Source organism: Perissodus microlepis, chromosome 4 (assembly GCF_051167445.1).
Source record: "Perissodus microlepis isolate ML-2025 ecotype Zambia chromosome 4, ASM5116744v1, whole genome shotgun sequence".
Classification (NCBI taxonomy): domain Eukaryota; kingdom Metazoa; phylum Chordata; class Actinopteri; order Cichliformes; family Cichlidae; genus Perissodus; species Perissodus microlepis.
Genome location: NC_140464.1, coordinates 7,176,916 through 7,192,030, shown reverse-complemented (window position 1 = coordinate 7,192,030; position 15,115 = coordinate 7,176,916). Strand labels below are relative to the sequence as shown.

The 15,115-nt window shown below is 40.9% G+C and overlaps 1 protein-coding gene across 7 annotated transcripts in view; it reads left to right on the top strand.

The window, feature by feature from the left end:
- Window positions 1-7: 7 nt before the first annotated feature.
- svilc (supervillin c) overlaps window positions 8-15,115 on the top strand; it is a 23,065-nt gene continuing 7,957 nt past the window's right edge. The window contains exons 1-21 of one of the 7 annotated variants that reach the window (XM_084925308.1): window positions 8-134; window positions 2,901-3,124; window positions 3,267-3,754; window positions 4,671-4,826; window positions 4,962-5,141; window positions 5,707-5,741; window positions 6,475-6,536; window positions 7,392-7,537; window positions 8,702-8,921; window positions 9,154-9,728; window positions 9,986-10,112; window positions 11,333-11,392; window positions 11,513-11,575; window positions 12,045-12,119; window positions 12,207-12,300; window positions 12,395-12,478; window positions 12,673-12,871; window positions 13,076-13,242; window positions 13,340-13,459; window positions 13,539-13,675; window positions 14,839-14,986. In XM_084925308.1, coding sequence (XP_084781434.1) covers window positions 3,489-3,754; window positions 4,671-4,826; window positions 4,962-5,141; window positions 5,707-5,741; window positions 6,475-6,536; window positions 7,392-7,537; window positions 8,702-8,921; window positions 9,154-9,728; window positions 9,986-10,112; window positions 11,333-11,392; window positions 11,513-11,575; window positions 12,045-12,119; window positions 12,207-12,300; window positions 12,395-12,478; window positions 12,673-12,871; window positions 13,076-13,242; window positions 13,340-13,459; window positions 13,539-13,675; window positions 14,839-14,986 — 2,914 coding nt within the window. In that variant the 5' untranslated portion in view covers window positions 8-134; window positions 2,901-3,124; window positions 3,267-3,488. Of the gene's footprint in view, window positions 135-2,900; window positions 3,125-3,266; window positions 3,755-4,670; window positions 4,827-4,961; window positions 5,142-5,706; window positions 5,742-6,474; window positions 6,537-7,391; window positions 7,538-8,701; window positions 8,931-9,153; window positions 9,729-9,985; window positions 10,113-11,332; window positions 11,393-11,512; window positions 11,576-12,044; window positions 12,120-12,206; window positions 12,301-12,394; window positions 12,479-12,672; window positions 12,872-13,075; window positions 13,243-13,339; window positions 13,460-13,538; window positions 13,676-14,838; window positions 14,987-15,115 lie in introns of all 7 variants that reach the window. The other 6 variants (XM_084925307.1, XM_084925305.1, XM_084925306.1 and 3 more) reach the window with 6 other exon arrangements.

The following is a 15,115-nucleotide window of genomic DNA, read 5'->3' as shown; positions in this document are numbered from 1 at the left end:
TGTCCATCTATTTATATTCTCCCCCCTTAATACGGTGCGCCATCCACAGCTGCCGGTGCGACTACTTTTGGAGCGACAGATCGTTGGGGAGGGACCGCCGGGGCTGAGGAGGGATCTCGAGGCGAGCAGTGCATGTAAGTACAAATGAAATACTTAATTCTGCCATTCTCATCTTCAAAAGTACAAAATCCTAGCAGGAGGCAGCTTGGAGAATATTTCAAAGTAGGTCACTTGTTGCCTGAGTCACCTGTTCAGTCTGACTTGGGGAGACACGGGTTGTGCTTTGCACATTAGGGAGAATGGTTATAGTCTGGGTGTTCATTCACTTTAAATGCCCCGTGAGTAAAAAAGTTTCATGTGGAAGATTAAATATTGCTGTTACGCACAGTTTACGCATTAATCTAATGTCTGTGCCAGAAAGTTACTTCCGAAATGTACCAAAAAAAAGATCGAGTGTCCGTATTCAAAGTGCTGGAAATTACTTCTTGTCGTATAATCCGTCAAACATACGTCAAACTTATCTTTCATGAATGATATCAAGTCACAAAGTAGTGACCTTTATTTATCTAGCTAAAAAGTTTCATTGACGTTACAACTGGCCATAAGCGCCAAAATCTAAGATAATAGTTGTATGAAATACTTAAAGTGGGGGGGGGAAAGGACTGCATTCATTATAATGTAGGTACAATACCGTAGAGCAGGGGTGTCGAACTCCAGGCCTCGAGGTTTTAGATATCACCCTGGGTCAACACACCTGAATCACATGATTAGTTCATTACCAGGCTTCTGGAGAACTTCAACACATGTTGAGGAAGTAATTTGGCCATTTAAATCAGCTGTGTTGGATCAAGGACACATCTAAAACCTGCAGGACACCGGCCCTCGAAGCCTGGAGTTCGACACCTGTGCCGTAGAGTCATAAATATAAATGCAAAACAAGTAATTTCTTGATTTTATATAAAACCCCTTCTGCTGATTACAGTCTATTTACCAATATAAGCAAAGACATTACGCATAAAAAACACGGAAACACTGGGAAATCACTTTTTGGCACAACACTGGATTCATGTAAAACGTAATATTTGCGTCCTGTAAATAAGTTAAATGACTCATTGTTCAGCTCTTTGGTAGCTACGTATGTAGGCTGCTACCCTATGCTTAGTTGTTTAGACAACAAATGAGTTTTGATATAAAAAATGTTCTCCCCAGCATGAGGACTTTGCCACAATGTGAGTTTATATATAAAAACAGACGCATCGTGTTAAATCTCACGAGGAGCTGATGAGGCTTACAGTAGGTGCACGATGTGAGAAAGCTGCTCTTCCTCTTCGTTCTCTCTCCCTTTAATATATTCAAAGGCTTAACACGTTCTTTTGCTGCTGGTGTTAATATAAAACATCCACATCATGATTTATAATCATAGACTGTTTTTGAAATGCTCCTCTGATAATTTGCCCTTGAATTATGGAGATTCATTAGACGAGGTTGGTGCAGGTAGATGAACAAGGCAGGTGTAATTGGCTGAGGGCTTTATCTTGGCCAGCTTTTAATCTGGTTTACTTTCCTGCTGCTCAGCACCCAGTGCCTATTTTTTTTAAATGCATACTTTTTTTGCTTTTGCTTTTTTTTTTTTTTTCCCAGTCTGTCAGAAAACTAGCAGTTAACTTAAGCATATACCGAGTGTGGGTCCAGAATTTTGGGGTTTAATTGCTACAGAGAAAGTCATGGTTGAAAGATAACACTTTATTCCCCCAATTCAACAATTAGAGGCTGTTTGTTTAACTTTCATCGCCTATTCATTTGAATATTATAGCTTATGAGTTCAGATCCCTGGGGCTGTGTGCATATCCAAAGCCAGTATCAGCTAGTGTCACTGGATTAGAACCCCATGATCCTCGCTGAGCCTCAGTGGTGCTCTCCCTTCCAATCGACAATCCTCCAGCTTGTCACATGACACATCGCTCTTTACACCTTTACTCATGTTTTCTTCACAAATGCATACATGAGAGTGGCATCAGTGTGACTGGGGATGCTGGAGTGTTGCTCTTCCTGGGTCTGGACAGGTAGGTGAGTCTTCTGTGTTGACTTCTTTGTTTAAAGGATATGTGCATGTGTTTTGAGGTGACAACACAAATCCTTCAGCTGGTTGTCTCATGCAGGGATCACGGCATCTAAATAGAGCTTACTAAAGCTCTCTGTGGCATGGAAATTTGGGATCTGCAAACACTGCTGACAATGTCGCCTTCAGTTTCTATCAAATGTGACATCTGGATATTCTGAGTGGGGTTTTTTATCAATGAAAGCTGGTTATGGATTTATGGAGACTTTTCTTTAATAGAGTAATTTGTTGAATCTATATCCATTTTATCAGTGCCTCAGTGTTTTTTATTTTTAATCTACAAGTATAGGAGCAGTGAAACCCACAAATTAATAATAAAAGTTGCATCTTATACTTTGTGAACTCTGCTGCTGCCAGCAGCATTGAGCCCTGTGGCAGATCCATCTGGCGGACTAAGTCTGTGGCTCATGCCGCTTTGTTCCCGCTCCATTGTGCTTCCTGCACCAGGAATGCTGACATCCACAGTTTTGGAAAACACACAGATACATGTGCAAACACACATTTATGTGTGCGTGTATTTGTGAGCACTCGTTTTGGGAAACTAGCAGACAGTTCGTTGCTCTTTTTAAATTTTAAATGCTATATTAGAATATTCAGTTTTGTTAATGTTGTTTGTCACAATGACGCCATCAGGGACTTTCTCTTCCTTGTACGTATTTGGAATATTATAATTCAAACAGGTTGCTATACCAAATGTTTTAAAAAAAAAAAAAAAAATTGGAGCCATAGCTGATAAGATTTTGTTTGTGTTTTTGATGCAAAACATGCTTCATGTTGACAGGTTATGGTAAAATACCTGATGGAATTTGAAAAAGAAACGGGGACTTGTTCAGCTTAGCGGAAGAGACCAGCACGCCTGCAAACTGCCATCGAGACCTGGACCCGGAGAGGAGTTGAGCTGTGGTGTTGAGTTTCAGTGCAAGGGGAGATTCCTGCATGACAGGCTGGAACGGGTCATCTTACACAGACATGAATATAAGAAAAGGACTTTGATAAGACTTTGATGTACGCCACTTTTAGAAGAAATGGTTAATATATAATGAAGCTCATTGGTGTTGTCTCTGACTTTTCTAGGAAGCCTGAAGGGCACTAATGTAATGTATAGTGAAATGTTTCTTATTTAACTAATCTATTTTTTATCTTTCAGGAGAAATACCTCATTCACTGTGGAACAGGCTGGATTTTAACCTTGGATTAATGTAATCTGTGAGGAAAACCAAAACAAGAAGCTCATGGAAACAAAATTGTACTGGAAGAAAGTTTGGCTCTCATGTTCTGCCCCAGCTGAAAAGTGGAAGAAGAACAGCTCATCTGTTTTTTGTTCCTATATGCTTTTTGAGGAGCAAACAACCATCTGAGTCCTTCTACGATGGAGAACGCCGTCCTGGAGCCCAGATCGGAGCGGATTGCCCGCTACAAGGCTGAGAGGAGGCGAGAACTGGCCGAACGCTATGGCAGCATTGACGAGCTTCCTTCTAAGTGGGTGAGAAGGGATGAGAAAAAGGTTCATGAGCCAGCGAGCCAAGCGCATGGAGGAATGTTAAGCTCCCATGATCTGAGTGAAAAAGTGAACAGCAGAACACAGGATGTTACAAATGGATTAGAGACTCCTGCTGAGCCCGACTGCCTGAGAAGGTGAGCCATGTCAAGGGTGAAAGATGACTTCATTGAATGCCTTGAAGACTTAAATTTCAATCATAGCTCATTGTCATTGTTTTATTTTAGAATTACAGGAATTTGGCTGAAGTCTTGCAACAACTTCTTAGTGTGCAAAAACGATACAATTAGCACTTCAGGACACACACAAGAAACATGATAAGCCTCTTTGATGACCTTAGATACAGCACTGTCTTCCTGCTGTGGCTGTACAGGGTAGCAGGTGCTGCGAGCCTAATTTGCTCAAAAACAATAAAACCCTAATTCTGGCAACATGACCATGACACTTGTCACCTGTTCACAGCTTTCAGAACTTGACAAGTTGTTGATACCTTCAATAGTTTGTATCATGGTAACTGCTAAGAACAGTGTGTGGCATCATATTAATAGTCAGTCAGATGACAGCGAGCGTGCATGTAGTGCAGATGGTTTAGATTTGCAGGTGGCTTCTTCTCTTCTGTGAAACCATGAAAATGGGCTCATTTGTTTGATTTGAGAATCAAGCATGAAAAATGAGAAAGGGATTGACTGAACCAAAAATACGAAACATATACAGAAATAGATTTAAAAACACTAAATCCAGGAAGTCCGTGCTTTTACCTTTTAAACACGCTTTTTTCTTGACTAGTGACCTTTGAGCAGCACCAGATTGTTGACTTCACCAGTTGCTCTGGTTGCTAGTTAAAACTGAGACATCTAAATCAGTCTGTCCCAGGAAAGACAGTTAACCTTCTAATGCCAAATGTATCAAATTTGATACATATTTTTGTGAGTTTTTGAGCCTTCTGCATTATTAATGTGAACTGTGACAGAAGATTATGTTTTGTGCTCCTCATGTCATGTCCCCCATATCTGCAATCTCACCTCCTTCCCTCACTCATACCCTCCCCTCTAGGCAGGATTCCCAGAACTCTGCTAGCATGCAGAGTGGGGAAGAGCCTCATGTCCCTCATGGACTCGACGGCCCACAGCTCCACACTCGGGTGTCCGTGGGCCAGTTGAGAAGTGCTCTTCTACAGCAGACGGAGAGCGGAGCACAGCCTGAGAAAGCGTAGGGTCGCCTGCATGCGCGTGTGATCCGGCCTGTCACTAACAGACTGTGTTCCACTGTGTGATAATATTTCTCTTCATCTCAGCATCTTCTCCCCTTCTTACTTTCTTCTTATCCTACTTTGTGTGTGGATAGTAGCTTCCCTGATGCTGGGCAAGCCACATCCTCTCTGGATCTGGCTGTAAACCCGGGCTCTGAGGGGGGTCGGCGACGCACTCGGCGTTACCTCCCTAGCTCGTCAGGCGGTAACAGAAAAACTAGCGAACGCTTCAGGACACAGCCAATCACAGCCAATGAGATGGAGGAGAGCAGTGGGTAGGGACTGTTTCTTGTGGGCATGATAAAATAAATAAATAAATAAATGGGAAGATGAGATGCCTGGCATGGCTAGGACTAAAGAAAATATTGTTTGCTGTGTTTTCATATATTTAAATTGTGTACGGCTAACATTTCATGGGAAAACTCATTAGGAACAAAATATCAGCCTTACCTGATGATACAGTACCACAACTTTTCTCTTATAGGAAACACTTATTTACCCTTAAATGATGCTTAATATTTGTTCCCCTTGATAAGAATGCACTAACCCTTCAGCTGAGGTGTGGCATGTGGAGCAGCTTTACATAAAAAACCAATGGGTGGTGTATTTTGCATGAGTTTATCTTCCTTAATAGCCTCCACAGTGTTGCTTTACCCAGCATGCAAAACAGCACAGTGTGTTGACTGTCTGAACTGCAAATTGAAGCAAAAAGACACATACTGTAAACACCAAGCTGGATCCAGATCTCCATAACAACATTATCTAAAGAGTCAAGCATATGTCACCAACCTGTTCACCTGATGACCTCATCCTTTGGCTATTTTCCTCCGATTCTTCTAGGTGCTTGGATCCAGAGAACGAGGAAAACAGCAAAGGTAAAGCTTTCTCCCCTATGTGTTTGTCATCATCTGTTTTTTCCGTGTGCTTTGCTGGTACACTGTCTGGTTGAGAAGGAAGTAAAAATGACAACAGGGAAAACTTACATGTAATATATTACGTGAGGTATGAAAGAAACATAAACAAATTGAAAAATACTGTGTACAATATTTAATTCTTGCAGAGGGCTTCCAACTTGCACAGTTGCCTCCATAAATTCATTTAATGGCTCAGGAAATAAACTGGGTTATATTTAGAGGATCACAATGCTCAATCTCTTCTGTAACGACAGACCAAACCATTTGGGCAGTGGACCGGTGTTGTGTACATCTAACTCTTGACCCCGTCATAAAAAGATGACAAGCAAGTCTTTACAGAGATTGACTCACTGAGAGTTTACACCACAGATAATAAGACAGCAGACACAAGTGGCCTTTATTGCTGTATGGATGTTTAGACTGTTGTTTTCAGGTCACACTGTATATCATTAAAATTGTTCTTCACAACTTTTTACTCACAGCTATCATCAATACAGAGATATCCCCAATTCCTAGACTTAGATGCAGTGTATTTAAGCACAGTTCACTAAGAAATTGCACCTGTGTTTGCTCTGTCTGCACCTGTGTCTCTTCCTGCTGTTAACTGTTTAAAAGTTTGATGAACCAAAATCTCTTAATGGCTGTTTTTTTTTTTTTTTTTTTTTTTCAAATGATGGTGTGTATTTTTCCACAGCAGATGTAAAAACAGATGACAGAGCCAAAATGAGTGTGGCAGCCAAGATGTCTCTGTTTAAAGTGAGTTTGAATTGTTACCTGCTTTGTTTTTGTTAGAATGTGAGATCCCACATAAACTCGCCTAAACACACACAGTAAATGCAATCACTCTACGGTGTTAAAATTAAAGAAATGTATTCAATCCTTTATCATCTACTGTCACCTCAGCTGCTCAACTTACAGTCTGAGCGCTGAGCACGCAGAACACTACCTGGTCCTGTTGAAAGAATATGAATGGTCAAAACAGGTGCTCTCCTTGGATCCACACTTTGGTTTGATGCTACAGTGTGTCCTTTAGTACTTATTAAAGGAAAGACCAAGTCTGTAATATGATAGATACAGAGCCTTATCTCGAAGCTCTTTAAGCTCTTTAGTCTCACACAGATGATGCAATGCACTGTGGATTTTTCTATTATTCCAACATTTCAGCTGAGGCACACTTTTAGCAATAAGGCATCAGGTGAGAATGTGCCAGACACTGTATTAACATTAACAACCACAGCAGCTGTGGTATAATTAGCCTGCTGCTCTGTAGAGGCAGCAGGGGAGGTAACTGAAGCCAGCAGGTCTCTTGTTACATTGTGACCTGCAGCATGCAGCAAGTGGCCAAGATGCTGCACCTTAGAGCTCGCTGCTTTATTCACCGGCTATCTGACCCGCTTTACCTCCCTCCATCTGTTTATACAAATAGAACAGGGGACATCTTGAGGGGACTTTTTACTGCCATTTTTGTGGTCTCCCTCATTATTTATGCAACAGGTGGAGGCTGTAGATTGAGGCTCCTATTTGACCTGAATGTTGTCGTCCATCTGCATCACAGACTGGGTTCAAACTGATTTTTTCACGTTAATGTCCTCCCCACATCCTTCTCTGTAGGAGCTGGAGAAGTCTTCAGCCTCTGAGGCCTCGGCATTCCTCAAGCCTCGCTCAGGCTGCGTCTCTCATGAACGCAGGAGCCGGCGTGGCAACGACCATCGCTTTCTGACACAGCCAATCACCTGTGGAGAAATAGTGGCGATCAGGTGGGAGAGCTGTAGTGTTACCAAAACCACATCACATAATTAGCTATTTGACTTGATTGACAATCACTAAAAAAGTCATCTAGTTTTATTTAAGATTATGTATGTGTAGTTTTTACGTTTTAGTTTTGTGGGAATAAATAAATACATGCTTGATGATTTAAAAACTTAAAATGTTTAAAAACTCCAGCTTATTAAAGTCAAATCTGTGAAAGCAAGAGACCTTGCTTCAGTGGAATTAAGTACTTACTGTATGTCTTATTTAAAAGCAAGAACTTCTAGAAGCGTGTCTTATCTAAGCAGTTATTTTTAGGCTCCTATGTAAATGAGTAAAGAGAGAGTTGTTCAATGGTTAGGGGGTAAAAAAAATCTGCATTTTTAGAATCAGTAGTTAAATGTGACAACATTTTCTTCAAGGCTTTGGTGACATATCTCTTCAAAATAGCCTTTTTCCCTACAAATTAAACTTAATATTGCAGCTACATTAAAGCTTGGTTTATTTTCTTTGACTAGTCTCACCAGATCACTGAGTTTTTTCATGTTATGTTATGCTTCTTTCCTACAAAAACGAGTAGACCAAGAAACAAGAAACAGTTTAAACTGTCATAAACCCATGCATCATGCAAAAACATGGTTGGCTCATACGTTTCCCAGCCTTTCTGTTTGGTGAAACAAGCTGCAAGGAATTTGTTCTGTCACATTCCTGGCCAATAAAGAGCCCCTGATTGGCTCAGTGTCACCATATTTGCTCTTATAGATTTATCCCATGTGTTTCTGTTCAGGAGTTTTTCGGTGCCTGGTTTCGTTTGGCTGTAACTGATGGCAATGGGTCACAAATATATGCTTTTTTTTTTTTAAAGGAATGAGATTGTTGGAAACCAAACCAAAATTGGGATTGGATCTAGTTTGTTCAACCAGAATTATATGAATTTCTTAGGGGCTATTTTCAGTTACACATTTGCTGTTGTAGGGAGCAGCAGCAGCAGGACGATGTCTGTCAGATTGACTAAAAATAACCTGTGTGTGTTCATGGTAATGAAAAAACACCCACCGTTTTCTCCACTGCTTTTGCACAGCAGTGTAGATCAAATGTGTAAGGCATATGAGATTTTGACTAAACATAAATTCTTCTCTGACTTTTTGGTGTCATGTGATGTTACGCCTCAGCACTCCCAAACCAGCACCACCAGTGGAGGTCCAGTCTGTGCAGGCTCAGTCAGACGAGGATGGCGATGAGAGCTGCAAGCTGAGCATGAGCGAGAAGCTGGCCCTCTTCAACAAACTGTCCCTGCCTGGGAGGGAGGGAGCCGGGCCTGCTGACGGGCCCCCAGAGAGACGAAGACAAAAGGGGGCTCGGTACCGCACGCAGCCCATCACTGTGGAGGAGGTCAGTCTGGTGGGTAGAAAGCAACAGAACAATAAATGGGAAACAAATGTATTTAGAACTTCATAGACCAGAAAAGGGGCAGGAGTGGTTATTAATAGCAAGGTTAATTTGTTGTCTTTCTTCACTTCTTGCCTGCTGTCCTCTAAGTAAATCTATTATTGATCTTCTTTACCTTCTTTTTTTTTTTTTTTTTTTTTTTTTTTTTTTTTTTACCTTCTTTGCCCCTTTTTAGCTCCAGAAAGGCCCTGTTCAGCTTCCTGCCCTCTGTTTGTCCCCTCATCTGTCCGACAGACAGCAGGCCTCGTCTGTCAACCTGAAACCCAGTGAGGTACGTCTTTCACAGTCCACATCAGATGCTGGCACTGGACTCGGAAAATCTGGTCCGACTCAACAGGGACCACAGTGCTACGACTCTGAGCCAGGCTTAAAAGGAATCCTGAAGAAGAGCCGCTCTGCAGGCTCGGAGTGGAGCAGGACAGAAGCCAGTCAGGTAGACGCATCATACAGCCATGAACAGAATGGTGGAGGCTGTAGAGAAGCGGCGATACACGGGAGCAAAGCGGGAGGTGAGAGGGAGGGAACTTCTGCAGCACCACAGAGAGACAGACGAGAGACCTCTGGAATGGAGGAAGGTTCGCAGTCTGCTGCTCCCTGGAGGCAGAGGGCTAGAAACAGGAGGGAAACCATTGCCTGCACACCAATAAGAGCCTTGTCAGAGCAGGATGCTCCACAGCAGTCCTGCCAGTCCAAACATGAACTGAGCTTTTCCTCTGAGAAAAACAGCGTAGACATCAATGGAAGAGCCAAGTAAGTCATGTAAATAAAATGACATGATCTGATAAGAACTGTAAATGCTTTTCTTCTATAGACTCAAACTGTTGATATTGCTGCATATTGGAAAGGTTTGCTAAAGACTTTGAAACGTATATTATTGTGACATCTGTGAGTTAGATAATAAAAATGATTCTTTACAGTTTTCACCAGAATTATTAACAGTTTTCAGCAGCTTGTTGTTGTTCTTTGATATGTTATATACTTCATACTGTGTGTAATGTGTCTTAAAGGCAGGAGGAAGACCAAAAGGCCATGAACAAGATCCATGACAACACCACAGATATTAAAGCTGTCCGGGTCACCTCAGAAGAGTGTGCGCCTAAAATCCAGGAGACAACCAACGGCAGCAGAAGTGAGGTGAGCTACCAGCTCCGTGTCCACGTCAAGGGTTTTCATGTCTTCGGTGTCCAACTTATTCAGCAGCAAGGTTAACCACGTAAGACATGGACCATTTAAAAAAAAAAAAAAAAAAAAAAGTTTTTGTCAGCGTTTACTTGCATGTCATTCTGTCTGATAACACTGAACGAATTCTAATAAAACTTTGTATTGGTGTAGAGTACGGTCATGTTATAAATCCATTAAAATTTAGCTTACATCCACCAGTTTCTTCAAGGTCAACTTTATGAATTATTGATAGTTATTGACAAAAATCGGTACAACTCAGGAACTATGATTCTTACAAGAGTTGTGTGTCAGCATACCGAAAGTACAGCAGAGGATAAAATATCATGTCACATTTAACCTTTGACCCCTCCTTCAAGGTCAATAGATAATCTGAAGGTCAAAGTATATAATAATCATATGCCACTATTTAAAATATTGTTTCTTGCTGCCACTGTTTGTAGTGACGACATATAGGAATAAAGGGAATGATATATGGTTGTAAACAGTGTGTTACTTTTGAGATCTGACCTCTTCTCCAAGGTCAGATAAGGTCAAATATTCATAAAATGTCTTTGATCTTTAAAACTTTGCTTAAATTCTGCTTTCTTTCTTTGTATTGGCAACATTTAAGAAATGATACTTGTATATGGGGACTCTACATTATAGTTTAACTGAATGATATTAGACAATTCTATAAAAGCATTACAGAAGTTTTGCAGCATTTTTATTTCTCTGAAAGAATTCAGTGAGAAAATCTTTGTTTGCATCACAGAGGTTACAGAGTTCACGCTTCTTGCCTGGTTTAAATTGAGGCAGAGGTTACATTTGTGGTTACATTTGGGTATTTGTCATACCACTGAAACCAGATATAGCATCTCTTATCTGCAGCACTCTGAATGTGGTATGTGCTGAATGTCCTGAGATCAGACTCGAGTTACCGCGGAATATATTGAGTCCAGTGAGTGTTTATGTACCAGGATGGGATTGGCTGTCCTATTACACGACGTGGAATGTAAACACACTGATTATTTGGCAATTAAATGATCTCAGCTTCACCATGCCGACACTATGTGTGGGATTTGTATATTAATCATTGTCCTACTTCCTTTTTATTTCTGTCATTTTTATATTTCTGGTAAAATTTATGTTTGTTTTGAATTTTTTTTTAAAATGCATCTCCCTGTTTTCCATAGTATCATGTGCAGGACGAGTCAGAAAACACTCATCTTGAGAATGACAACCTTCAGTGCTGGGTAAGCCTCAAACTAATGATTCAAAACCCATGCTCCCTCATCTTGATTTTGAAACCACAGCCCTTTAGATTTTGAATAGCTTTGAACATCTGCAGCCTGCCCCTCTCTCTTCTCTCCCAGGAGCCCGTCTTTGCCTCTGTCTATTCTATCAATACGCCCCAATATATCATGTGTTTTAATCAGGTAATTGTGTGAGCCGGTGCATGGCATTGCTGCTGTTTGATTTGGAGTGTTTTGTATGCTGTGAAAGGCTTTTGTTATCTCACAGATTCAGGCGGATGTGATGTGACAACCCTGTCACCTTGTCTCAAAATTACAATGTGTCACATCACAGCTCTCAGTTCACACTTTCCATTTAGCTGTGTGCTTACCAGATGTTCATTTTGGTCATGAAAGTTATATCTTACTCCCACGTTTCTTTGTGCATGTTTCTGATCTAGCTCTAATGGACAAAAGTAAATGTGCATTGTACAAAAACTCCTTATAATATCTAATGCAGGGCAGGATTAGGCAGAAAGGAACAGACTGAATGAAATGTTACACACAGTTTAGCTCTATGTAAAATCTGTATATTTTGTACCTTCTGTGCAATCCACTCTCACTGTCCTAGAATGCAAAAGTCACCATTTCTGTGTTTTGTTTTCACCTCCAGACTAACCTCTCCTTTGAGGCACAAGAAGTCTCCTCTCCTACGAACAATCAGAGTCAGCCTCAGTGGAGACATAAGGTGACGCACACCTGCATTTTTTTCATATTTGTGCGTGTATCTGCAGAGAAGCTGCATTGTAACGGATGCATTTCTCGGGCTCTGTAGGATAAAGGAACTGAGATTCAGATGACTGAATTTGGAGAATTGAAAACACAGCAGGAAAGCAAAGAGCAGGAGGCTGGAAGCACGGCTAAGACAAGTAACTCACTTATTCTCCAGTTCTCATACAGTTCTGCTGAGCATATTTTGGCCTTGTTTATGAGGTTTTTCTCTCCTGTGTTTGCAACATCTAGGCCTTGTATCTGGTGAATCACAGAGAAATGGTATCGCTCACAACAGGAGACACTCCACTGATGCTCCATCATGCAAAAATGAAGGTCAGAGCAGTTTTACACCACAAAACAGAAGCAAACAAATAAACAAACAAGTCTGTGTTGAGACTCAGTGCTTGTTTTATATATCAGAGCTATCCATCATGCATTCATCATCATATGGGCAACGCTGGTTCCCACAATGTAAAAGCTCATTGAGGATCAAAGTATTTTAGCGTTTTCATTTCTTTCCCCCTCAGTGACTCCACAGAGTTCTTCACCAACAGTCACTACTCAGGAGGTAAAGGAAGAGACGCCTGTTGATGAACCAAACATGTTTGATGGCAGTTTCTACTGTGAGCAGTCACCTCCTTCAGCCTGCCCCCCACCTTGTGGTGGAATTGCTGCCTCAGAGGGTGAGCAGGACCTGGGAGTCTTCTGCCAGACCAACACACACATGTAAGCATAGTTTTTTCCTGCAAATGTGAGATTAGATTGAGTCCGTGCAATTTCTAAATAGTAAATGCAAAATATATTTGTGTATCTAATGTAGTTTTTATGCTAAAACTAAAAGAGTAAAAAGCTATTTTCCTGCAAATTTATATTCACACAGTAGCTGATATCTTCAGTAACAGTGTATTGTCTGTGTGTGCTTGTTTGCAGATTGACCTCAGCAGTAGCAGAGCACAGGCGGTCGGTACGTCCGTCCCGTCGGACTCAAGGCTCCAGAAACCCTCTGAGGGCTCTCGCAGCCAGAGAGGACATCAGGCAGGACTTCATGGGAGAGAGAGTCAATTCATCAGCTCAAGAGAGGATCCAAGCTGAAAAAAGTATGCTAATTTATGTTGTTCCCTTCTCCTGTTACTTTTCCTTCTTTTATGTTGCTCAGCTACCTGATATTGCGCTTTTTTTTTTTTCTCACTATAGAGTCTAAGAACTCGTCTATGGCAGACTCACCTCCCTTAAGATCTGAAGAATCCTCCTCAGATGCCGAGACAGCTAAGTCTTACCCGCCCTTCAGCAGCCTGATGCTAATTCACATCAAAGGTCAGGAAAGGTTTGGTTCATCTGTGTGATGATCTGCTTGTGGTCAGGTGTTAAGGTTAACCAACACCTGTGATGACAGGTAGGCGGCATGTTCAGGTCCGCCTGGTTGAGCCCTCAGTGCGGTCACTGAACAGTGGAGACTGCTTCCTGCTGGTCACTCCAGAGCACTGCATCCTGTGGAGTGGAGAGTTTGCCAACGGACAAGAAAAAGCAAAGGTACCACCCAGGACAATGTTATGGTGTAGTAGCAGCATGGATGACACATAAAATTACAGGGAAAAGGTAAAGAGGTGGATAATACAATACAAAATAAGAAAGTAGGATTAAAATTATTTCCCATTGCCAGGAAATATCTGGCCATCCCTTAAACTTACTCCTCTTAGAAATTTACATGGGAAAGGATGTTTTAATAACTTCATACATATACCAAATTGGTTTACATTTATGCACAACAAATAAATGCATAAAATATTACCCTTCAAGACCCAAAGAGCATTCTTTGCATAAAATGCAGTGTTTGCAGTTCTTGCAGTAAATTGTAAGCATTAAACCTTAATGGACTCATAAAGGTTGGTTACAGTTTGTGTGTTAAATGCATAATAAAGGACAGTGATGATATGAATCAAGAACGTCATACATCACAGAGTTCAGTTAATGATTATCTAAGTATCACAGTATGTATGTTTACTTTTAAACATTAACTTTGGTTGCGTTTTAAATGTATTTATATTTTATTATGGAACAGTGTACTAAACATATATGGGGACAAAGTGTGGAGACAAAGCACTGAATGAGTAATTAAGTCAACATTTTGAGATAATAACCCAAAGTCTTTCCTTACAAGCTTCCATAAAAAAGTGATATTATTGAGAGGACGGTGTACACTGTCACAGACTCTTTTTAATAGTTATTTGTACGTTTCTATTATTATAACAAAGGTTCAAATATCTGTTTGTCTAAAACTATAGCTGATTTCACACATGAACGGGTTGTGACACTTATGAATTTATTTCTTTTCACGTGTAGCACTCAGCCATGTTCTTGTTTTTGGAAATATTTTGGTTTGGTGAGGCAAGTTTCCTGCAAGATTTCTAATATAGGCCAGCAAAGACTGCAGTAGTAAAATAAAAAGAAATTACAATATGCTTTTACTATACACTATGTTCTGTTTGGGTTAGCACAGCAAAAAGGTCCTAGGTTCTAATCCACCATCTGCTCAAGGCCTTTCTGCGTGGAGATTGCATGTTCTCCCTGTGTCTGTGTGGGTTCTCTCTGGGTACACTGGCCTCCCTGTGACCCTGAATGGGATAAGTGGCAGAAAATGGGTGAACTATATTCTGTTACTGCTGATTATCATATTATTTCTTTTTTTTTGTCAGGCCTCTGAGCTAGCTTTGTTCATCCAGAGCCAAAGGGACCTTGGTTGTTTGGCTTCCCACGTTGTCCACCTGGAGGAGGGCATGAACTCTGACAGCAGTGTGGCTGCAGACTTCTGGAGTCTACTGGGAGGAAGAACACAGTACAGAGGTTGGAAGTAAAACATGTACTTTTCAAATATCTCAGAGAAACACATTTTGAATTGCAATTTTTCTCCTTTTATAATTCACCTATTGTTTTTCATCCAAAACATTAGAAAATGTTTTTTCTTTTCTTTTG